This window comes from Diospyros lotus, chromosome 9 (assembly GCF_014633365.1).
Source record: "Diospyros lotus cultivar Yz01 chromosome 9, ASM1463336v1, whole genome shotgun sequence".
Taxonomy (NCBI): Eukaryota; Viridiplantae; Streptophyta; class Magnoliopsida; order Ericales; family Ebenaceae; genus Diospyros; species Diospyros lotus.
In genome coordinates, this window is record NC_068346.1 from 12,683,711 (window position 1) to 12,709,865 (window position 26,155).

A 26,155-nucleotide genomic window follows, 5' to 3' on the forward strand; every position below is an offset into this window, starting at 1 on the left:
ACAAGTAATATGTTATTATGTGTTTTAAGTTATTCTCTATAATTACTCGAAGCATATTTTTTAGACTCCGCCTAGGCCCTGGGCTAGCGCCTAGCGCCTTTTAGAACATTATTATTAGGTGAAGATATTTTTAGTATTTTTTAAAAAAGAGCCTTAAATAATTAAAAGATTTTTATCAACAACTTTTTTGACTTGAAATTTTAAATTGTGTGACATTAGCTAGGTGTAATCAAAAGTTCTAGATCTATTTCCTATTATTTTCAAAACCAAATATCAAATTTCTTTCTTTTTATTTAGTTTAATTTTATCGTGCATTTGATTAAAATTAGTGATCAGAATTTTTTCAATTTTTTATTTTTCAAATAGTAAATAACTTCATAAATTTCGATACTCAATAATATAATTAGTTCTTGTAAGTTCGATGTTTTTCCCTTCAAACTTTAGTACTTCCTGTCACTTTGTGCACTTGGAAATACTAACATCAAAAACCAAACAAAATGATGACACAAACCATAGCATAGCCTAACAAAACCATCAAATCCAACAACAATTTAAAGGATCCTAGAGACCTAGCAAAACGAAAGGATCCTTGAGTGCTTCGAATTACAACCACTAATAGAAATAGTTCATAACATGGCATGTTTCCACACCCTATTGTCACTATAATTCAGTATAATAGTAGAATTTGGCCTGCCCTGATTGATATTACTTTCACCATCCCTTCATAGTTAAATAGTGTCGGACGTAATTTCAGAACAATTCACCTACTACTCCACACCAGTTAGGTTTATACTTGGACAAAAAAAATATTGCAGCTTGGAAGCGGCTCCTTGGTGACGTCAAAGAAAAAACGGAAAATCACATTACTGCGCAAATTCAGCCCCACCTTCTCCGATCCTCTTCCTCATCTACTGGAGAGTACCAGGATGGCCAGCGCTTTGAGTTGCTTAACCTATAATTCAAGAGCACCTCTTCGTCCGAAAGCGCCCTGGTGGCCACAAGGACAATAGTCTTTAGAACAGGCACATCTGATGATGATCCATTGCTGCTGCTGGATCCCCACGATTTGAGCCAAAAAGTGCCAAATTTCTTCATATTTACTTCCTCTCTGCCTCCAAATTGTATATTTGGTATGTAAGTTCTCATATCCGTTTCAGTCAATGGAAAATCATATGGGCAAACCATGACGTTAGGGAGCATACCCTTTGCAGGGTGGTTGGCAAAATGAGCAAGCGCTAGTGCATTTCTTCGCTCCAACACATCACCGCTGCTGGCAACTCTGGTGGCTTGCAAGGGTTTGCTGAGCATCGTCCAGATTCGATCAGTACCTCTATCAGCATCTTGCACGTTTGGCATAGATTCTACTACATTCGAGATATCCCACACTTCACGGGTTTCACCCCCAACACCCCAGGGCTGCGCATTAATCACAGTTCCATCATACCTTGATATCAAGTAAGGATTGTGTGAATCAACTCTTGGGTATCCAGGAATGTAACGGTAGTAAGCTGGAGAGTAAATTATTCCGGGGTAGAATGCTATTACAGAACCAACATCCGCTTGACCATCTATAAACAGACCCAGGCCAGCTTCTTCATGTGGAATTTGAGATGATTTGAGCTCGAGGGTGTAGCCCATGAGATTCTTTAGCCTCTGCGACAGCTCAGCACATTTTAATGGTCTTGTATCTGGTACAGCTGTGCTGAAAATTCACAATAATCAGACACAAGAATTAAAAAGTATCTCATAATCAAAGGCCAAAATATACAAAGGCTTTCAAGGAAAAAAAATATATAAATACATTACAAATGGTTCAGATGATAACGTTGGGTAAAAGATTTACAGGGACAAACGAATATGCAATCAACTCCTTCCATTTTCAGGCAATAAAATTATCTCAACAACTGATTGATACTACAATTAGTTCGGCAACAGAATGGTTCATATTACAGATGAAATTTTGGGAGCTAAATCCAGTGAGAAACAATACACAGAATCAAGGGTAAGTCATCAACAGATGTTGGACTTGGATATAAGTTCAAACATTCTAAGATGTCTAAAAACCTCAATAAAAGGAATCTGCATACAACATTCCGGTGGTTAAAAGAAAATTCAGAAGATCTTTCACAACCAGCATCCTAACTATTTCACAAACACACATCCTCACGGACACAGAAACTAACAAGGGTCACATCAAGTTATGAAGCAAATTCAAGATGTCTAAATAAGAAATAAGAAATAATCAAGTTATGAAGCAAATTCAAGATGTCTAAAAGGTTTACAAGTATACTCATGAATGCTAAACAAAGGGAACACCACACAATCCACGTGCTGAAGCAAATCTTCGGAAGTCAGAAAATAAAGTCCAACAAAAACAAAATGTCAAAAACAATGTAACCCAAAGTCTGGGAGCAGTAGGCATGGTCTGACACCAGACTACCTGAGTCTGGGAGCAGTCAAATATACTCATCATTGCCCTGATTGCAGATGAGGTTAATTTCATATGTTAAAAGGCACAACATAAAAGAAAATTAAGCCAGACTCTTATGTGATTTCTGTAAAATTATTTACTAGTTCCGTAACATAATGAGAAAATTTTAACATAGAGACATAGAAATCCATATTCCATTAATAAGGCATTCCTCAAAATCACAGTTGTCCCAAGATCAGATAAAAAAGGAAAGTTCCATTAGGTAGCCAATAATCAGCATAAAAATAATCACATCTTTTAGCATGAATTGTAGACAAAAGTAGGAGAGCTCAAACTTATGCAGCCGACCCACCTAGTGAGATAATGATTTATGATGATGATGATGAGAGAAACAGACATCCAGAAGTCAATACATTTAATAAAATTCAGTGTCAACCTGAATAGAAGGAAAATATAGAAAGCAAAATATTCGCAGTGTGAAACTAATATGCAATAGACCTGATACAAGAATTCTAAATTAGATTGCAGATTCACATAAATACTCACCAGGATTTTTAGTTGGCGAGCTCATCCTTCCTACAGCAAGGCTAAGGCCACTACGGCTTATAACAGTATTCTTTTGTGAAATTGATTCAGAAGTTCCATTTGTGCTCTTTGAATCAAGAAGAATTTCATCCATCCATGTGCAGAATGTCCTAATCTGAGAATGGATATTTTCTTGGACCTGCTTCTGTTGATCAACAATAGAGGCCTTACTAGCCATATCGATGATCTCCTCTACATCTGTTTCATCCGCCTCCCTTCCTAAACGAGTATAGCTGGATATTCATGGTTTCAGAGGAAGTTAAGACAGTGATGAAGCAATTATATGTGAGCAAAGACTGCATTCATGTGAAGGCATGTGCGAAGGTAAATTAGAGAACCACACATTACAAGAAGACTATTATCATGATTCCCACTCTGGTTTTTTACCACTAAGAAAGTAGAATTACTTTGTTAAAACTCAATATTCAATCATATACAGTCACACAGTTGTGCCAAGTACTGATAGTCAGCCAAGCTCATCATCCCCAACATCAAAGTTAGTGACGACATAGAACAGAGTTATAAGTCAAGATAACTTAATTTGCCCTGCAGTCCTACCAGTCAAGATTTTTCCATTATAAGCCATCGTGTCTTTTAAGCATCTTATATGTTAATATTGTTGCACTGGGTAGAAATCCATCTTGAAAGCCATTATGTAAGGAATTCACATAATGGCTTAGGGTTTAGGGAGCACAATCTATAGGTACATTAAGGAGCCTGGTTAAACTACGCTTTTAGAAACAAACCAAATTTATGTATCACTCAAATACCAGAAAACATTCTTGATAAGATGTACCCTTAGAAGTCAACATGATGCTTTTACTCATCAAAGAAGAAAACTAAGCATGAAGTGTTTCACTTATTGTAAAACTTACACAAAATAAGGCAACTTTTCAACTGGTTAACAATCCTTAAAATTTCTACTTCCTCAAGACTAAGGAACTTTCTTCAACACAACATAAATGACAACAGTGTATTGATAACTATGAGCATAAAACACAGGTCTCACTAAAGGAAGAAGCAAGTCCAGAACAGGAGTAACTTAAACAATATTTCATACCCAGCCAAACATCATTAATTTTAATTTGGCATTTCAAACAGTAACGTTAGCTCAATCAGCAAAAGAATGCAGACCTCGTATACAGGAAGAGACGATTTATATCAGCCTCAAATTGAAGCTTTCTTGGATCTCTAGCAAATGTGGGACTTTTTGCCAGAGTTTTAACAGCCTGATAGCAAAATCAACAAACAGATAAAAATAAGGTTAATGTGATGGACAGGCTTTAAAAATTATGCAGGGGGATCAGTTTCGAATCACTAAGAATCTGCCGTACTGTAACAAGACAAACCATCTAACATGGGAACTGAATAGTGAATAATAATAATATTGCATTTTTTTGGATGAGCGTTGAGCTGTGACCTGTACAGGATTTGATATTCTTGAACATATGAATGATCCCCAAATTCTCCTAACAATAATACCCCAGTTATCAATTCATGTGAAAATTTTGTTTGTGTTGAATAATAAGGTTGATGCTTGTTACTGGTCAATTGGGAAAAACAAAAGTGTTATTGAAGTAGGCTCATAATATGGACACATGATCTGCTTTTCATGACAGGACTCTAAAAGAAAATGAGTATGTATGATCCACATGTGCACATATTCAACAAGTTTTTCTTTTCTCCTGCATGCAGACCACGTTTTCTACTTGGTTTGTTGACTTGAACTAATTGTCATCATTGCAGTCAAGGAGACCACTCATTAGTACTGGGTATTGATATGACCATTCCTCAAGGAGATACATCATAAATTAGTGGAGCTTCAAGACAATCTTCTATTTTCCAATTTTAAAATCTGCATGGTGGCAGTTAGTTAGTTATAGCTAGATAATTTTTTTAAAGGTTCTGAATATTTTCCTCGTGAATGGAATTGAAACTTGCTTCTTGTACCATTTATGTTTAGGCAATCAGTACCTCTTACATACATGTCACAAAAAGGGGGGGGAAAGTGTCATTACCTCATTCAGCTTCTGTTAATTAAAGTGTTATCACTCAATGCAGTCCCTGATTGCCTATATTTTCTGTCAGAAAACTATAGTAGCTTCTTATAGTGTTAACCTTGATCTCACCCTTATATGATCACTCAAACGAAATTTCTCCTTGATTCGCAAATGACCAGCAATCAGAAAACAAATCAAGAACCAATCAAGAACACACAACACACAAGAACTTACCCTAGTTCGGTCTTAATGAAGACCTACATACAGCTTGGCTTTCGCCTCTACTTTCTCTACTATCTTGAATGTTAATACAAGATTACAAAGCACTCAAACTCAACTCTCACCTAGCCCAAAAACCTGAAAGCTATATAGAGTTGATACAAGAAAGATATTCCCTCTTCCTCACTGCTCAATCTTATCCCAAGACAGTCCACTAATCCGAGAAAGAAAAGCCACACCCAAAAGCCTTCCCCTCCGCCTCTATATATAAGAAACTAAAAGGAGAAAAGCCCCCTGACCGACTGCCCAAAAATGGCAGTTACAACCAATTCGGTCAGCCCTAGAATAATAAAATCCTTCTAAAAATACAGCAGAAACATCACATGAAAATATCCCTACTATTACAAGCCCTAATCTAGAACAAATGCTTTAACAAATTCTCCACCCATTTGACTTGATTAGGCTTCTCCCAAATCCAGCAATCTTCAGTTTCCTACTAGCCCCAGCTGAATAATCTTCAAACAATGATGAAGCTTGGCTGCTGGAACTGGTTTTGTGAACATATCTGCTGCATTGTTCTCACCTACCACTTTGGATAAGAAAACAGATTTATTTTCAATCATTTCTCTTATAAAATGAAATCTAACATCTATGTGTTTTGTCCTTTCATGGTGAGCCTGATTTTTAATGTATGGCACTTTGACTATAACATAACAAAGTTGCTTTAACATCTAAACCTAGGAGTTCACTAACTAAACCCTTAAGCCATATAGCCTCTTTAAAAGCTTCCGAAAGGGCTATATATTCTGCCTCGGTTGTAGACAAAGCTACAACATGTTGGAGACTTGATTTCCAACTAATTGTAGAGTTCCATAATCTAAATATCTAACCAGATGTGGATCTCCTCTTGTCTATATCAGCTGCATAATCTGCATCTGAATAACCTAGGATACTAGGTTGAACTCCTATCTTAGCACCACCATATGTTAGAACAAGATTTAGGGTTCCAGCTAGATATTTAAGCATCCATTTCACTGCATTCCAGTGAACTTTCCCTGGATTTGCCATAAACCGGCTCACAATACTCATAGGATGAGCTAAATCTGGCCGAGTACATACCATGCTATACATTAGGCTTCCTACCGCACTAGAGTATGGGATATGACTCATTTCCTTCCTATCTTCCTCACTTTTAGGGGACTGATCTAAAGACAATTTAAAATGAGGTGCAAAAGGCACACCAACTGCCTTTGCATTTGACATTTTAAACTTGGATAAAACCTTGGCTAAATAGGACTTTTGAGATAGGTATATCTTCCTATGTTGAGTGTCTCTAGAAATTTCTATTCCTAGAATTTTCCTAACTTCACCTAACTCTTTCATTTCAAATTCAGCTTTTAATCTTTGTTTTAGAAGCTGGATTTCTTAGTGGGATTGACCGGCAATGAGCATGTCATCCACATATAGGAGTAAATACATTGAAATGTTAGGGGAAACATGCTTATAATACACACAACAATCATAGGAACTTCTCAAATACCCTTGGCTAATCATAACCGTGTCAAATTTACGGTACCATTGCCTTGGGGACTGCTTAAGTCCATATAAGGACTTCTTAAGCAAACATACCTTCTCCACCTCTCATTTAGCTTCAAAACCCTTAGGTTGATCCATTAGAATCTTCTCTTCTAAGTCCCCATGGAGGAAAGCAGTGGTAACATCCATCTGCTCTAAAATCAGATTTAAGTGGGTTGTTATGGCTAAAAGTACCCTTATAGATGTATGCCTCACAACAAGAGAGAAAACTTCATTAAAATCAATGCCTTGAACTTGGGTAAACCCCCTAGCAACCAGCCTAGCCTTATACCTAGGCTTAGGGTTAATTCCTACCCCTTCCTTGATTTTAAACAGCCACTTGCAGCCTACAATGCGCTGCCCCTTTGGTTTTTCAACCAATTCCCAAGTCTGATTCTTATTCAAAGAATCTATTTCAGACTTCATGGCTTCTTGCCATTTTCCAGCATCCTTAGAAGACATTGCCTCTTCATATGTGAGAGGCTCTTCCCCTCCTATTTTGGTTGCACTGGTAAAAGCATAAGCTACCAGATCAGAATAACCGAATCTCTTGGGAGGTTTTCGAACCCTAGGTTGCCTATCCCTAACAACACTATATCTGTCCAAATTTGGTTTATCACCTAAGCTAGAATCTGCATCACTGTCTTCCTCAACTTCATCATGATGGGAAGGATCTAGGGCTTGATCCATAGGCTAATCATTTTCAAGGTTATTTTTCTGAAACTCATATGCAGTTTCAGATGGTTCTAGGATATCTTCTAGGCTAACACCTGGGATTTCAACTTGGACAGCTTCTTTATCCTTTTCTAGACTATGCTGAGATTTAAGATTGCTAAACTTAATGGTAGAAGACTCATCAAATGTCACATCTCTCGTGATTATAGTCCTAGGACCATCTAATTCTAGATTCCAAAGCTTATAACCCTTAACCCCCGAGGGATAGCCTATAACTAGGCATTTCTTGGCTCTAGGCTCTAGTTTCCCTTGTTTTACATGGGCGTATGCTAAACATCCAAAGATTTTAAGGTGTGATAAACTAGGTTTGTGACCTGTCCACCTTTCATATGGCGTTTGGAAATTAATGGATGCAGAGGGTGATCTATTAATGATATGAGCTACTGTAGACACAGCCTCACCCCAAAATGCTTTTGGCAAACTTGCATGAAAGAGCATACATCTTACTCTCTCTAACAAGGTGTGGTTCATCCTCTCAGCCAACCCGTTTTGCTTAGGGTTTCCGGGGGCTGTTAAATGTCTAACTATGCCTCCTTCCTTGCACATTTGATCAAAATCCCTATTGCAAAACTCTAGCCCATTATCAATCCTAATAACTTTTACTTTTCTGCCAACTTGATTTTCTACCATTTTCCTCCAAATCTTAAAGGATTCAAAGGTATTATCCTTAGACTTTAGAACATATACCCAAAGCATTCTTGAGAAATCGTCTATAATGGATAAGAAGTATCGGGAGCCCCCATGAGTCATGGTTTGAGCTAGGTCCCATAGGTCTGAATGAATGTAATCTAGGGGTGCCTTTGATGAATGAATGGCTGTTTTGCTAAATTTGATCTTAGCTGCCTTCCCATAAATGCATGATTCACATTTTCCTAGGTCTAAGGACTGACCTATCTCTAATATCCCTTGTTTGGCAAGTTCCTTGAGTCCTTGCTCACTAATGTGTGACATCCTTAGATGCCACAACTTTGCCTTATCATGGGAATTAAAACTTACACTGGCAGCTTCACCACTTAGAGTGGTTGCTTGTAGAAAATATATTCAATTTCTTAAAGCAGCCTTCATGCATACTAGGGAGCCTTTATGAATTTTAATTACTCCACCCTCACCCTTGTACTTATATCCGCATCTATCCAATTCCCCAAGAGAAACCAAGTTTCTCTTAAGTTCTGGGACATACCTTACTGCAGTGAGGGTTCTATGTGTCCCATCATGCATCTTTAATTTTACATCTCCTACCCCTTGGACATTACATTCAAAATCATTCCCTAACAAAACCTTTCCCCCATTCATTTCCTTGAAGTTTTGGATCCATTGCTTTCTAGGAGTCATATGGAAAGAGCAGCCTAAGTCCAAGACCCAATCTTGGCTGTCATAATTGTCACTAACAGTTAGTGCATCAGCACTATCATAACCGGTATCACATACATTTACCCCACCATCAGATTTTTCCTTTTCGGCGTAGTCCTTCTTCCTCTTAGGACAATGCCTCTTAATGTGACCCTCTTGTTGACAATAATAGCACTTAATCGGCCCTTTTCCATTCTTAGATTTAGATCTTGATTTACCTTTGTTCTTAGAGTCTTTCTTAGGATTTCTAGACCTTGCAGTTAATGCATCTACTGGAGATGATTTGCTATCCATCTTTATCCTCAAATCTTTAGAATTTAAAGCCCCTATAACATCTTCTAAAGATAGTTTATCCCTACCATGCTGAAGGATATCTACAAAATTCTCATAGGACTTGGGTAAAGAATATAGGAGAACTAAGGCTTTGTCTTCTTCTTCATACTTAACATCTATGTTCTCTAGGTCTAAACATAGCTTGTTAAAGTCATCTAAATGATCCTGGAGTTTCTGGTTTTCATGCATCTTGAAATTAAAAAACCTGGCTTTGAGAAATAACCGGCTGGAGAGGGTCTTCTTGAGGTATAGATCCTCCAACTTCTTCCAAACTTTTGCCGCAGACTTCAGCCTAGATACCTCCCTGAGCACTTTATCTCCAAGTCTCAGAATAAGAAGGCTATAGGCCTTCTTCTTAATCTGCACCCGCGCCTCACTCTGTTCTGCGGTTAGGGCTTGGAGTTCTTTCCGGTTGATTCTCCCTTTTCTACTTCTTCTTATTCCAGCGCCTCTTCTAGTCCAAGACTGCAGAGCAGTGCTTCCATCTTGATCCTCCATAGGCTGAAATCATTGCTCCCATCAAACTTGTCGATATCTGACCAAGAAGCAATCAGCGCCATTTCTTGATTTTCTTGAGATTGCCTTCTACGACTTGAGATTCTTGAGGCAATGATCCAATCCTGAGGTGACCAGCTCTGATACCAAGTTGTTAACCTTGATCTCACCCTTATATGATCACTCAAAACACTCAAACGAAATCTCTCCTTGATTCGCAAATGACCAGCAATCAGAAAACAAATCAAGAACCAATCAAGAACACACAACACACAAGAATTTACCCTAGTTCGGTCTTAATGAAGACCTACATCCAGCTTGGCTTTCGCCCCTACTTTCTCCACTATCTTGAATGTTAATACAAGATTACAAAGCACTCAAACTCAACTCTCACCTAGCCCAAAAACCTGAAAGCTATATAAAGTTGATACGAGAAAGATATTCCCCCTTCCTCACTGCTCAATCTTATCCCAAGACAGTCCACTAATCCGAGAAAGAAAAGCCACCCCCAAAAGCCTTCCCCTCTGCCTCTATATATAAGAAACTAAAAGAAGAAAAGCCCCCTGACCGACTGCCCAAAAATGGCAGTTACAACCAATTCGGTCAGCCCTAGAATAATAAAATCCTTCTAGAAATACAGCAAAAACATCACATGAAAATATCCCTACTATTACAAGCCCTAATCTAGAACAAATGCTTTAACATATAGAATAATCTCATCCAACTAAGAAGTGCATAAATGCTTCTTGAAGATAGTCAAAGCCTATTAATGTGCAAAGGATCTAGAAACTTATCAGCTCTCGGGGACCTTGGTTAGAATTCCTTCGTCCAGTGGACTGTTCGAAGGAGAAAGAATACAAATAGGGAGAGAAATTAGGGAGAAAGAGAGATCGAATAGAGAGAGAGAGAGAGAGAGAGTGAGGGAGAGAATGTCAGAATTATGTTAGAATCATTTCATACTCATCCGTGGCAAGGAGCAGCTGAATATATAGCTGGATTCCTTGCCCATGTGCGGCTAACCGCATACAGCTAGGGAATGTACAACCCGCCTAAGCAGCAACAAACTTGTACCCCCCTTACAGCATATACTACTGCCTATATTGCTAATAGCTATTTCTCCCTGCCTATTACATTTAATTACTCTATCTCCCTCTCCTTGCTACGTGGATAATGACAATTACCCCTCTCTTCAAAATTTTCTTGTCCTCAAGAAATGTGGAGGAGGCTGGCAACTCTCGGAAATTGGCGAAGCATGCCCGGTAGGTATTCCCATGTGTTGCTATCTGAGTGAAGATGAGACCACTTGATGAGTACTTGAGGAATAGGGGCCCCATGCTTGTAGATCACCCTCCTATCTAGCACCGCCACCAGTTCTTTAATGCTGTCATTGGCACTGGGGAGGTCGGGTAGAGTAGGACTTGTTGGTTGAGTCCCTACCGATTCTTTAAGGAGTGCCACATGGAATACCGGGTGGATGTTGGAGCCTTCGGGAAGTTGCAACCGGTATGCTACATTTCCCACCTTTGTAGTGATGGGAAATGGGCCGTAGTATTTTGGATTCAACTTGGAGCTGGGGTTTTGCAATAATGCCCTTAAATGACCTGGTTTAAGCTTCAAATACACCCATTCTCCCACTTGAAATTCTCTTTCACTCCTCCTCCTATCTGCAAATTGCTTCATCCGGTTCTGGGAAGTAGCTAATTCCTTTTTTAGCACCTGTAACGCTGGCTGCCTTTGCTGGAGATAAACATCTAAAGCTACCACTGTGGAAGAGTCTCCCAAGGATGGTAGTAGAGGCGGTTTATAGCCATAGAGTGCTTCGAAAGGTGACCTTTTTATAGAACTATGGTGACTAGAGTTGTATCACCATTGGGCCATGGGAAGCCACTTGTGCCAAGTTCTTGGCTGTAGGAAGCAAGAACACCTTAGATACATCTCCAGACACTGATTCACCCTTTCGGTTTGGCCATCGGATTCAGGGTGGTAAGCAGTTGACATATGTAGCTTCACCCCCAGCAGCCCCATCAGCTCCTTCCATAGCAAACTCGTGAAGATCTTGTCACGATCAGATACTATGGCCTTTGGTGCACCGTGTAGTTTAATTACCTGATCCAAGAACACCTTTGCTACCTCTTGAGCAGTGTAGGGGTGAACTAACCCGATGAAATGGCCATATTTGGTGAACCGGTCTACTATAACCATGATGCAGTCTTTTCCATCAGATTTGGGGAGCCCTTCAACAAAATCCATTGAGATACTCTCCCACGGTCCTTCAGGTATATTCAAAGGCTGCAGCATCCCTGGTTTGGCTACATTCTCGAATTTGCATCTCCTGCAAATATCACAGCTTAGAACAAAATCCTTGACATACCTCTTCATCCCTGCCCACTGGAATAGTTGTTTGACCTTGTGATGGGTGTTTTCAATTCCCGAGTGTCCTCCTATAGGGGAGGCATGTAATGCCTCTATTATTTTCTTTCTTAACTCCTCATCCTCGCCTATCACCAGCTTCCCTTGGCACCTGATTACTCCATTGCTCAAAGTGTAACCTGGTCTTGAGGCTGGACTTACTACCAACTGCTGAAGAAGTTCCTTGGTTCTTCCAGCTTTTTTGTAACTGTCAGCTACCTCTTGGCACCAATCAGGAACGAGGGTGGTGATTGCCACTAGGCTTCCTTCCTCAAAGCACCTAGATAGCGCATCGGCTGCTAGGTTTTCCTTCCCCTTTCTATATTGGATAACATAGTCCAATCCCATTAGGTTTGTCATCCCCTTCCTTTGCAACTGGGTGTGCAGCTTTTGTTGTAGCAAAAATTTCAAACTTTCATGGTCTGTTTTAATCACAAACCTCCTGCCTTCCAGGTAATGCCGCCATTTCTCCACTGCCCTTAATACCGCCAGTAGCTCCTTCTCGTAGATACTCAACCCGAGATGCCTAGGAGCTAGAGCTTGGCTTAAAAATGCTATCGGCCTTCCATCCTGAACCAGTACTGCCCCGATTCCCTTAGCGCTCGCATCTGTTTCTAGAACAAATGTCTTGCTAAAATCTGGCAGGCCTAAGGTAGGTACTTGACTCATAGCATGTTTAAGATCTCTAAAAGCTTCTTCTGCCTTGGAATCCCACTGAAATCCATCCTTTTTCAGCAGATTGGTGAGTGGCCGGCTGATCACACCGTAGTCCTTTACAAACCGTCGATAGTAGCCGGTTAAACCCAAAAATCCCCTCAGCCCCTTGACATTCTGAGGCCTGGGCCAAGCAACCATGGCTGCCACCTTGCTAGGGTCAGTACTCACACTTGTTTGTGATATAATATGCCCAAGGTATTCCACCTGCTTTTGTGCAAAGGCGCACTTCGACTCTTTAACATACAATTTATTGAATCTAAGGACCTCAAGGGTAGTTTTAAGGTGGATTAAGTGTTGGGCAAAAGTGGGGCTGTAGATCAAAATGTCATCAAAGAAAACCAATATGAGTTTGCGTAAATGTGGTTCAAAAATCTGGTTCATTAAGGCTTGGAAAGTTGCAGGGGTATTGGTGAGGCCAAATGGCATTACTATGAATTCATAATGCCCTTGGTGGGTTTTGAAAGCTGTTTTCGGGATGTCTTCCGGCCTCATCCTAATTTGATGATAGCCGAATCTTAAGTCGAGTTTGGTGAAAACAGAAGCATCTTTTAACTCATCAAGCAGATCTTCAACAATTGGTATGGGAAACTTGTCCCTGATGGTCATGGCGTTAAGTTGGCGGTAATCAATACAAAACCGCCATGAACCATCCTTCTTTTTGACAAGTAATACAGGAGATGCGAATGGGCTATGGCTGGGTTGTATGATGGATCTTTGTAACATATCCTTGATGAGTTTTTCTATTTCAATTTTCTGTCTAGGTGGGTAGCGGTAAGACCTTAGGTTAACAGGCTCGGCATTTGGGTTTAAGTTAATGGTGTGGTCAAGTGATCTTTTGGGTGGCAAAGCAGTTGGCTCAGAGAAAAGGTCCCTAAATTCAATTAAGAGCATGTTAAGAGAGTCGAGTTCTTGTACCTTCCAGGGCTCATGTGAGCTGTTGTTCACAGTCATTGTCAACTCCCCTTCCTGCACTCCTTGTTCTTGTGTGAGTTCTATGGCATGTATAGAGAAAAGCTGGGCCACCTGGTAAAGTTTGTTTTTAAACATCCTTTACAACCTCTTCTCGGAAATCATCTTACACACCCCTGACTCTTGACTGCCTGTTAGGGTCTTTTTCTTCCCATTCTTCTCAAAAGTTACCTCCATTTTATTGAAATCGAAACTGATAGGGCTGACTCCCTTCATCCAATCTACACCAAGCACCACATCACAACCCCCCAGCTTCAATAGCCTCAAATCTGCCACAAATTCTTCACCGTTCATTTCCCAGCAAAACCCCACACAGGAGGACTGACTCACAACTTTATTTCCATTAGCTACTGTTACTGAAAGAGGGGGGGAGATGGAGATCTCACATTCTAACTTTCGGGCCATAGTCTCATCCAAGAAGCTATGGGTGCTCCCACTGTTTATAAGCACCATGACCTGAGCATCACGTCTTCCCTCCACCTTAATTATCTTACTGTTGATTGACCCTTTAAGGGCGTGTAGAGAAATCTCCCCTTTGTCTTCTTCATCCGCTTCTGGAGTCCCGTCTACCCCTTCTTCTTCATCTTCCTCTGCTTCTAATATTAACAGCTGCCTTTTACACTTATGCCCAAAAAAATATTTATCTCCACATTTGTAACAGAGTCCCACCTGGCGCCTTTGCTCCATCAATCGTCCCCCATTAGCAAGATTTGGAACTGTTGAAGGCAAAGCCAAGATCCCTTTGCCTCCTTGTCCCGTATCCCTTCCAGCGGCTCTGTTTCCCACCTGCCATCCTCCGGTGATGACCCCCTTAACTTGGTTTCTTTGTTTTCTCATCAGCGCTTCAATCGTCGTCTCTTGCAGCCTTGCACTGTCAACAGCTTGTTCCACCGTCCCCGGTTGCATCATTTTAACCATCGGTCGCACCTCATCTCCTAACCCACTGATAAAACTCGACACAAAATATTCTTCTGTCAAGTGGGGTTGGTGCATGACCATCAACGACCTCAGCTCCTCAAATTTGAGCTGATAGGCCTACACCGTTCCTTCTTGCTTGAGCTTGTTAAATTCCTCGATCACGTCTCTCAAACTCTTGTCTCCAAACCTTGTACAGAGGTCTCTTGCGAATACATTCCACAGACTCCCTTCTTTGGACGCAAGCCATCCTTGGTACCAAATGTCCCCCACTTCATTCAGGTAGGCGAATGCCAGGATGACCTTCTGTTGTTCCTGAACTTGGTATAGTGCGAACATTCGTTCACACCTCCTGGTCCACCATCTCGGATTCTCCCCATCGAATAGTGTGATGTCTAATTTCGGCACTAGGAAGTTCGGCTGATTCCGATGAGCTTGAACTCCCGGTCCTCTTCCCATCAGGCTCTCTTCCATCATCTCCGGTTCTAATTCAAATTCCGACACCCCAACATGCGGAGGCTCCATTCCTACCCAGGAAGGATTGGCTCCGTTCTATCCCTGGGAGGAAACTCTGTTGAAAGTCTCACTAGTTGTTGCGATGCGAACATTCTCACGAATTGTTGCATCTGCTCCATCAGTTGTCCCCTCAACAAAGCACTCTGCTCCCGGTTTTCTTCTCGCCACCTCTCCATGGCTTGGGTAATTCAATTATCCACTCCCGCTCCTACTGAGGATTCGAGTGTACCCATTCTGGTCTGCATGTCCACCATGGATGTCGCCACTTGCTGTAGTTGGTTTTCCATTTGCTTCATTCTTGTTCCATCCGCCATGGTGAGGGTAACTATAGCCTGTACGTTGCCCAAGTCATGCTCTGATACCAAAATGTCAGCTCTCGGGGACCTTGGTTAGAATTCCTTTGTCCAGTGGATTGTTCGAAGGAGAAAGAATACAGATAGGGAGAGAAATTAGGGAGAAAGAGAGATCGGATAGAGAGAGAGAGAGAGAGAATGAGGGAGAGAATGTAAGAATTATGTTAGAATCATTTCATACCCATCCGTGGCAAGGAGCAGCTAAATATATAACTGGATTCCTTGCCCATGTGCGGCTAACCGCATACAGCTAGGGAATGTACAACCCGCCTAAGCAGCAACAAACTTGTACCCCCCTTACAGCATATACTACTGCCTATATTGCTAATAGCTATTTCTCCCTACCTATTACATTTAATTACTCTATCTCCCTCTCCTTGCTACATGGATCATGACAAAACTCTATCTCCTAGATTCAATTTAGCTTGCGGATTTGATCCCATTCACTCAAAATCTTGCTCTTTCCAACATTTTCCTTAAGTTTAAAGATATATGTTGGACGATGATTTGTACATCTTTTCATGTCAAAATTCTGAATTCTTTTGAAAGAGATTACAGTTTAGCAGATTATTGCAATTGATGATAGTTAACAGATTTTCCTTATCAGAATATGCATTTACCATCATTAACCATAAAGTTGTTAACTGTCATTACATATTGACATTTGCAAGCTATAGAATTCCTCTGCTAAGAATGTATATAAAATCATACAACAAAGATGTTTAGTTTTTTAATGATAGCAGTTCAATCAACCCGAGGCAGCTACTAGTCACTCTGAAAACAAACCCATTTACATCTGAGTCAGAAGGCAAATTTTTGGACTCTACACAAAGGCCTCCCGGCCCAGAAAAGAAAAGATCAAAAATCAGTGGATGTGGCCTAATAATAGAGCTACTCTGTCTTTCTACTTAGATTAAATGACGGATAAATTAGCTGAAAATGCCCCAAATTACTATATATGCAAATAAAATTTGTAAATCCTGTAAGCAGATTAACCGACATTCGGGCATATGATGCATAATCTTCCAATCAAACTTCTTCAGAATGTAAAAGCTGGATTCGAACGGAAAGCGAAAGAGAAATAAATTGCAAGCAAACTCAATCAAGTACAACCATTGTAAAGAAAGACTCCCAGACGACGATAATCACATCAAGTTTTCAAGAACCTAGTAAAGATTTCGCTCTTAAGAAAAGAGTACCTCTTGAAATTTCTGGAAAAGAAAGGCCATGAGATGTTCGATTTGAGTCCTCTCTCTCTCTCTCTTTATATATATATATATATATATATATCTTTTCTGGGTTTTGGAAGCAGTGAAGCACCGACCAATGAAGCCCTACGCATTCGGGTGGCAGCCCGACACCGGAAACTGGATCGGGTTTGACCGGATTAGCAAACACACCTGGTTTTGCTTGGGCCACTCGCCCATTAGGTTGTACCCAGCCCAGGTGTTACTTATGGGATTGAAAAGTGAACCTCTCTTCATTCAATAGTTTGGTTTGTAATTTTTTATGTAATTTAATTAGATTATTTTGTATTACATAAGTTAAATTTAATTGTTCAATTAAATATTGATTTACTTGATTGGTTATGTTAATTTAAATATTACATTATGCTAAATTGTTTGTTTAGTGTATGCTCTTGATAGTGGTGAGAGTTTCTATACTTTCATAATGTCATTTCCTATTGAAATTTTATTGTAAAATGTATTTAATTTGGGAATATAATAAAATAAATTTGAAATTGCAAAGAAACAAGGCGAAGACTTTTGAACACCTCAAGAAAGTTGTAGTTTCTAGTTTCCATGATATTTTGTATATCTACTGATATAAAATAATAAATAAATAAATAATCTCTCCATCACCATTGTTAATGATAATGTTGTGTGCCCCTTCTCTTCTCTTGCATGGCAGAAAAGGCCACTTGGTGAACTTACAGAAGTTAGTGCACAATTTAACATTTCCTCTCAAGGCTGAAGCCAGCCTCTTCAGTGACAGTTATTTTGGGATCGTTTTTTGTGATTTTTGATACTCGTGTCATCAATTATTTTAAAAAAAAATTTTTGAGAATCAGACAAGTTAATAGACAAACTTACAAAATGGGGGCTAAAAGATTAAAATACCCTCGCCCACTTTACATTGTATTTTTTCTAATACAATGTGAGTGAGGGCATTTTAGTCTTTTAATTCTTATTCTGTAAGTTTGTTTGTCAATTTATCTGACCCTGTAGAAGAACTCTTACTTTAAGAAAAGTAAATTATAAATTAAAACTTTAGCTCTCGTACAGAACGAGAATCGAAGTCATAATCCATCGAATTAATACTGAGATATTACTTATTTGATCGTTTTGTAGAGACTTCAATAACAGTCACTTTGGTTGAAAAAAAGGGAGGGGGGGATATACAGATGTGGGGTGGCCTTCCAACTCTAGCATCTATTTATACTAAATATACTAGATACCTATGTTACACGGAAACGGAAACGGGAAACGTTTTCTATAGGAAACGGAAACGTGAAAACGGATATTTTTCTAAAAAAATAGGCATAAATAGGGTCTGAAAAGGGAATAAGAAATGTTTCCGAAACGTTTCGGAAACGGGAAAACGACACCTATGAGGTGTTTCTGTGCAACATAGCTAGATACCGCAGCTTGCATCATTCTCAAAATAATTTGTCTCTTGGCTTTGATGTCACAATGTCAACGTAAATCCCATGTTTTCTGCTTTCTTCTTTCAGTTTGGTTCCAAGGAAATTCTTGAGGTGCTTGTGGCATTGGAAACATACTTGATAAATGGATGCTAGAGTTGGAAGGCCACCCCACATCTGTATATCCCCCCCTTTTTTTCAATCAAAATGACTGTTATTGAAGTCTCTACAAAACGATCAAATAAGTAATATCAAGTATATTTCCAATGCCACAAGCACCTCAAGAATTTCCTTCGAACCAAACTGAAGGAAGAAAGCAGAAAACATGGGATTTACGTTGACATTGTGACATCAAAGCCAAGAGACAAATTATTTTGAGAATGATGCAAGCTGCAGTATCTAGTAGCAACTGGCAGCGGAAGTTTGAAATTCTGAGTGGCAACTACTTTGAGGATAAATATCAAGAGGGGTTGTTGTTAATGACCTGAAAGGAAGATAAAAGATATAACATTGTTGTCCCACGTATAGCTCGATAATGAGGAAAAATAAAATTGTTGTCCTATGTATAGCCTGACAACCAAAAAAAAATAAAATCGTTGTCCCACAAATAGCCTAGAAACGAGGAAAAGTAAGCCCATTATCCTGCAAGTAGATCGGCAACCATGAAAAATAAAACTGTTATCACACGTATAGCTTGGCAACATGGAAAAATACAATTGTTGTCCCTTGTATAGCCTGACAATGAGAAAAATAAAAATGTTGTCCCGTGTATAGTCCAGCAACGAAGAAAAATAAAATCATTGTCCTGCAAGTAATCTAGCAACGAGGAAAAGTAAGCCCGTTGTCCCCTCTATAGCCTAGCAACAAGGGAAAGTAAGCCCGTTGTCCCGTGAATAACCCGGCAATGAGGAAAAGTAAGTTCGTTGTCCCGTGAGTAGCCCGACAACAAGGAAAAATAAAATCGTTATCCTGAGAATGGCCCAACAATAAAGAAAAATAAAAATGTTATCCCACGAGTAGCCCGACAATGAGGAAGTATGAGACATGTCGCACGTATAGCCCGGCAACAAGAGAAAGTAAGCCCCTTATCCTGTGAGTAACCCGACAACAAGGAAATGGAACATCGAACATGCCGCCAGCAATATATTTTGTTTGGCCAGACAATAAACCACCAATTGTCTGGTAAGCAAGACACCTAGCAACAAGAAAATGAAATGTTAACCATCTCACGCATTGCTTGGCCCGACGATGGGTTAAACATAGCCCTGCCAAGTAGCATACTTTACACGGCCCGACAACCCTAAACCAAAAGGTTGTCCCGCTAGTAGGTCGATTCACCCAACTCGATGGCAAAAGGCTGCAAAACCATCAAAGGACCACCATGGGAAACAAAATTGCCCATGGTCTGCCATACAATACGATGACTCAAACCCCAAAATCAAGATAAGACCCCCAATGGGAAAATTGGCATAGGTTATCGTCCATGGTTTGGGAAAAATTCCCAATGTGCCAATGCTCATCCCGAGATCTGAAAATCTTTCCCGCAAAACATTGACCCATTAGGAAGCGTCACTAGAGTCAGGGAGGGATCACCAATAACTAGGCTGATTAGGGACCTCTCTTCCCCTAGCCTTCTCTGGTCCTTGTGGTGAGGGACCACAAGATATTAGCGCTCTTTATCAATTTAACGGAGGTCCCTAGAAAAGCGAGAAGAAGAGCACCGCCACCCTCAGGAGCTAGGAGCATAAGGGGGATTGTGTCTGCGCTCTCAGGGGATGGAGGACCAGACACTAGGATCTTTGTTGCAGGAGCAGAAGCTACAGCACCATGTGCGCCCTCTGAGACATCCGCCTCATCATCTCTGGGTTGTTGGCATTTATGGGAACTTGAAATACAAAAGTGCAAGAATGATTTGAGATTAACCCAACTCCAAAAGCACATGAATGCACGAATAAGGCAAAGGGAAGTAAGAAAGACCAATGGGTTACAGAAAACAAAGACCCTTGAAAATACAAAATTCAAGAATCCTTTGATAAAGTAATGTCATCTCAAATAGTTGGGAGCAAAATACCATCCAAGAAGGAAATAACATGAGAAGAAGACATGAATGAGTGGCCCAAGTGAAGCTTTCTCGGTTTCAATGAGGTCTCCCAATCTCAATGAGGTCTCTCGGTCAAAGAAGGGTATGAATGCTAGAAATTAGGCCTAGAGCAAAGCTGGATTGCCACATGATTAACTAACCAATCTCTGTGTGATAACCAAAGGGCTGCATAATGACCCAATTCTGTCAAGCAAGGCATGACTGAGTGAATGACATTTTAACTGAAAGATTGGCAAAACATGGGTGAAGTTTTGGAGTAAATTAATCAAGTGAAGCCTCAGATGGACCTTGAGAATAAATCAATGTTCAAGTGAGTATAAGCCAATCGACGGAATATGTGTGCACCAAAACGAACAATAAACGACTAAGTGCATACAAACTAGAAAGATTGTGAAACTTTGAGAGGAATGTGACAAAATGAATAAAGTCACAACTAAGTCATCCTTTTATAATGGTTCCAAGGGCACTTGTGATGCCCAAAATGACGCCATATAACGAAAGACTCTGATGACTTGACAATCCAAAAATTAATTCTAAAAAATAACACAATGATGAGAGCATAATACTCTTCCACTCAAGATACCCGATTGAAAGAGAAAGGAGGAATTGTTATACCCAATAATTGAGGAAGGTTCACAAAAATTCAAGTGGTAGAGTTGTAAATGAGCAAGAATCCAAGTGACAGAGAACTACAGATGATTAGGTCACCTACAAATGATCAGGTGGCATGAAATGATCATGTTGGGTAAAATGATCAAGTGACTTGCAAATGATCAGGTGGTGTGAAATGATCATGTGGGGCAAAATGATCACGTCGTTTGCAAGCCAAAACCATCTAAACCACGAAGATCCAAGATTAAAAGGAGTTAAAAGCCTAAGGGAAAGATAAAACGAGTTAAAGACCAAACAATGACCGAGTGGGGTGCACCTTACCCGATCATGAATGGTTTTAGCCTCTAAAAGGGCACAATCAACCCATCTTTGAAGAAAAATATGCCAAACAATGCATTATTGAGCAAAGCAGGTAAAGAGAAAGACCAAAAAACACACACACACAAAATCAAGTGGGAAGCCCTCCACTTGGGATTACTGCCCTTGCGCGGTCCCCCGCCACTCGTGCCCTCGATTTCGGCATAGAAGATAAATTACAGGCGAGCATTTGGCCCTTACCTAAGTCAAGTATCGAACTCATGACCTATTGGTATTAACCCCAGCATATCACTTGCCTGCCACTTGACCTATGCCCTGAAGGCGGAAGCCCTCCACTTGATCGATGATCAAGTGGGGTTCCCCACTCGATCATCCATGACATTAGCAACCCCAACTCCTAGCAAGATCAACTTTGAGAAAGAATATCATCAAGACAATATAAGAAGGAAGGAAAAGCTGAATTAGAGTCTCTCCACCTGGCCATGATCAAATAAGGTGTACCCCACTCAATCATGACCAAGTGGGATATACTCAATCTATTCGTCTCCATCAAGGTTCGCCCATACCATCTCTCAAACTCGACCATGCAATCCGTCACCTCCTAGGAGCTTCTCTTGCAACCAAGAGAACCTCCCGGCACGACTCGTAAACCAAGCACGAAAGCCTTTTTTCTAACCTACAAGAATATTTCAAGATTCCATAGATTATGTTAAGAATATGCCATCCTAAAAACGCGATTGACTACCACATGTCCCCCCACTCCCTTCTTTATAAATAAGAGAACCACATTTTCTCTCAAGTTCACTTCGACTCTCATACTCTACTTTTTGCGCTCAAGCAGTTAAAGACTAACTTAAGCATCAAATGGTTTGCATGAAAACATCTACTCGCACCCCTAATCAATTGTTCATCTCAGCAGGTCATCCGATCTTCAAAAAGGCATCTGATCATCAGTAGGCCCAATCATTAAGGCACCTAATCATCCACAAGACACTCAAAACCCCTTACACATAGACCTGCAAGTGTCCAAATCATTTGCATCTAGACCTCTAGATCTCCTGATCATTACAAGTCTTCTGACCATCAACATTCAAACTTGCAGGTCTTAGGATCACTTGTGCTCAATTTTGGGACTCTCAAGATCACTCGCATCCAGACTTGAAACTCTCAATATCATTCCTCGATGTCATTTTTTCCCGCATTATAAATTAATTGTTGTATTGAGCCAACAACACCTCTAAATTTTGTACATTTGAAGTGCACTTCTAAATGATATCTTGTATTATAATATAAAAATAACATAATACGTGACATCCACAGCATGTTGCATACAGTTACCTAACCATCATATACAATGTCGCAGTATATTAAGATTCAAAGTTTGACGAAGGTGGTTTGATGCTTGACAACAGCACAACACATGTTTATAACTTTATACTCATGTAATAAAACATCTAAATATACATTTCTATGCATGTCAACTGAGACCAACAGCACATCAATTTCATAAAGATTTTCAACACTACATCAAATGCTAAACTGAACAATATTAGAACAAACAGAGAACTAAAGGGAATGCTTCTCACGAGATTTTTGCTCTCAACAGTTAAATAATTTTGAGGGTGAATGACGCACTTAATAATCCCAGTCTCACATTTATCTTGGCGCTTATCATCTTCTTCAACATAAGCCTACCCATTTCTTGAAGGTCAAGGCAGCTTCTCTCTTTTTCAATTGAGCTTCTGTCTGGAACTTTGGAGCCTTGCCCTTATAGAGGGTCTTGTGGTATTTCAGGAAGAGAGTCCGGTACTTATACTTGTCAATAAACATGTTCCCTCTCTCCATCATCTCCACAACTTCATTTGCTCTAGTAAAGAATCCACCTCTCACAAAGGTGTAAAGTACAGAATCTAACAGTTCCTGATCGAACTTCATTGAAGTTGAAGAAGCAAGAACTTTCATCTCACCCCAGAGTTCCGTGACTTCTGTATATTTGCCCCCTATAGCAGCAAATCCAGTGACCATAGAATGGAAAGTTTGAGCATTTGGAACGTGTCCCAAGCTCCTCATTTTCTTAAGAGCCTTCTCAGCATCTTGCATCAATCTCTTCTTGCAGAAAAAATGGATGACATTATTCCAATCATGAACTCCATAATCAATTCTTTGTCCGTCCTTAATTTCCTGCAAGAGCTTTGCCATCAAGCCTGCTTCACCCCCCTCTGCACAACCCTTTACCAAGATATCATATTTTTTATGAGCAGCTCTTGGTATTCTAGCTTCGTTCATCTCCTTGAACAAATTGAGGGCCCCCTGGGTATCTTTCTGAAGTACCCGGGATTGAATCAGTACCTCATAACAGCTTGAATCTAACTGGATCCCGGCCTTACGAGCATCTCGAAGAAGTGACGACACCTCACCTGCTCGATTTGCTTTACAATATGCTTTTAGGAGGGAGGTATACACAGATGATCCAGTTTTGACACCAGCAAAACGCATTTCATCAAGAATGTCATGGGCATGGTCTAACCATCCAAGTGAAATGCATGAATTAATGACATGAACCAAAACTGTATCATCACTAGAAACAGGGGACTCCTCTTTCTCAGCCTTAATTAAAAACTCAGCCAGATCCCTTGTTTTGCCAGCTTCCAATAATGCCTTGGCTAATTTCACAAAAATCCTCTCAGTTGGTTGCAGGATACCATGTTCAGTTGTGATCAATTCCACTTGCCTCTGCAAATTTGTTAGTAGAATACCGAGTATTTCTTTTGCCATGGCATCAAACTTTAAAAAATGCTTGTCTCTGGAGAAATCTTCAAAAGATATGACATGGCATTGACTTAATGTACCATCCTTTATTTCACTGGGTCTTTCATGGCTGAAAACTTGTCCAGAGACCTGTTCAGAAGGGTATGCACAGCCACTTCCACCAGCTTCAAAAATGAGTGTAGCAGAAGCAAGAGAATTTCGTGCCTCCCTTGCCTTTTGGAGCATTTCCACGACCATATCTGACGCAGAATCTAGTTCCCCAATTTTCAAATGGCAAGAAAGCAAACAATTATAGAACTGCCGAAACTGAACATCACTTAGATTGTGGGCTTCATCTATGTGCCTCTTAAGCTTCTTGAGCTCTTCTATTCTTCCATTTCTTTCATAAATGTGGGCCATTATGATCAACAAAGTGGCATCAGCTTTGAGACCAATACGGGGCATCAAGTCAAGAAGCTGCTCTGCTTTCCTACTAGTATTGAACAGAAGACAACCAGCTAAAGTGATGTTGAATGTTGTTATGTTAGGCTTCATAGCAATCAAAGGAGCATTGCTCTTTTTACGTGGATCCACCCGACCATCTTGAAACAAGTAACCAATCTCAAGAACCAACTCAGCAGCAAGGTAAGCTCCAGGAGCAGTTTGTGACATGTGAGCCAAGATAGCAGACCAAGCAGTTACAGGGGGAAAATGCTCCATTTCTACCAGCTTCCTCAGAACAGTTGAGGCAGGAACTGCTAATCTGCATTTTGCAAGACCAAAAGCAAGATAAATTAGAGTCTCCTTCTCAAACAAGGTCTGTTTTCCATCCTCAAAAGCCTGTTCCACTAGTCCATAAGCTTTCTCCAGCCACTGTATATTTAGGCTTTCAGCGTAACTTGCCAGTAACCTATTCACAACAGATTTTCTAGGGAACCCTTCAATTTGCATATGCTGTTCATGAAACTTCCATGCATCATTTAGTCGCCGCTCTTCAATAGCATTTTCTAGTTTCGTGGTTAGTTCACCTATATCCCTTGCCTGAACCAGGATCGATTGGGTTATAGTCGAAAAGGATTGTATATTGAACCAATGTGGACATTCCAAAACCCTGTTTTGATTGTTTAACGACGAGCAGTAAACAGAGCAGTATTGGATGGACCTCTGACTCTGATATCTCTGAAATTGGAAAATGGAAACCCCAGAAAATTCGGAACTAGTACGAACAAGTATTGAAAGCTGGGGAGAACTATAAGCTGCAGTAATGTGACAACCCAGCCTTCTAAGCATCAGCATTTTCTCCATAGAGTTTCAAAATCACAGCTTCAGCACGCAAGAACAGAAAATAACAGTAATATTTTCTGAAATTGATTCAGAAGTTTCATTTGTGCTCTTTGGACCAAGAAGAAAATGTTCATCCATCCATGTGCCGAAGGTCCTAATTTGAGAATGGATATTTTCTTGAACCTGTTCTGTTGATCAACGCGGGAGCCCTTACATATCAATGATCTCCTTTACATCTGTTTCATCAGTCTCCCTTCCTACTCGATTATAGCTGGATATTCATGGTTCCAGATGAAATTAAACAGGGATGACAACAAAAAGAAGCAACCATATGTCAGCATGGACTGCATTCATGTGAATGCACCTGGGATTAGAGCACCATACATTACAAGCAGACTATTAATCATGATTCCACCTCTGGTTTAAATGACGGATAAATTAGCTGAAAAGGCCCCGTGAATATTACAATTTCAAAATCCTGTAAGCAGATTAACTAACATTCGGGCTTGTGATACGCAGTCTTCCGATCAAACTTCTTCTGAGTGTAATTAGGCGTTCCAGTCAAAAGCGAAAGAGAAGTAAATTGCAAGCAAATTCAATAAGCTGCAACCATTGTAAAGAAAGACTCACGGACGGCAATAATCACATCAAATTTACAAGAAGTTAGTAAAGATTTCGCTTTTCGGGAATAGAGTACCTCTTGAAATTTCTGGAAAAGAAAGGCCATGAGATGTTCGACTTGAGTCCTCTGTTTATTTTTGGTTTTAGTCTCTACATATATCTCTTTATTTTGGAGTGAAGTTGGGGGGCTTGTGACAGAGCAAGGCAGTGGTCGGCGACTCGGCG

At 40.1% G+C, this 26,155-nt stretch overlaps 2 protein-coding genes across 3 annotated transcripts; both read right to left on the minus strand.

Annotated features, from left to right (window-relative positions):
- Positions 1 to 465: 465 nt before the first annotated feature.
- LOC127809846 (uncharacterized) lies at positions 466 to 26,040 on the minus strand. Of its 2 annotated transcripts, none has more exons than XM_052348982.1 (4): positions 26,007 to 26,040; positions 4,151 to 4,245; positions 2,978 to 3,249; positions 466 to 1,697 (listed from the first exon to the last, which is right to left on the minus strand). In XM_052348982.1, exons 1-4 carry the CDS (start codon positions 26,034 to 26,036, stop codon positions 877 to 879), a joined length of 1,218 nt encoding a protein of 405 aa, XP_052204942.1. In that variant the 5' UTR covers positions 26,037 to 26,040; the 3' UTR covers positions 466 to 876. The 2 variants fall into 2 exon arrangements, with proteins under 2 accessions (XP_052204942.1, XP_052204941.1); XM_052348981.1 differs by lacking the exon at positions 26,007 to 26,040 and adding an exon at positions 16,802 to 16,987.
- LOC127809845 (pentatricopeptide repeat-containing protein At1g03100, mitochondrial) lies at positions 22,672 to 26,155 on the minus strand. The gene is made up of 2 exons (XM_052348980.1): positions 26,007 to 26,155; positions 22,672 to 25,912 (listed from the first exon to the last, which is right to left on the minus strand). The coding sequence occupies exon 2, from the start codon at positions 25,328 to 25,330 to the stop codon at positions 22,958 to 22,960; it is 2,373 nt and encodes a 790-aa protein (XP_052204940.1). The 5' UTR covers positions 25,331 to 25,912; positions 26,007 to 26,155; the 3' UTR covers positions 22,672 to 22,957.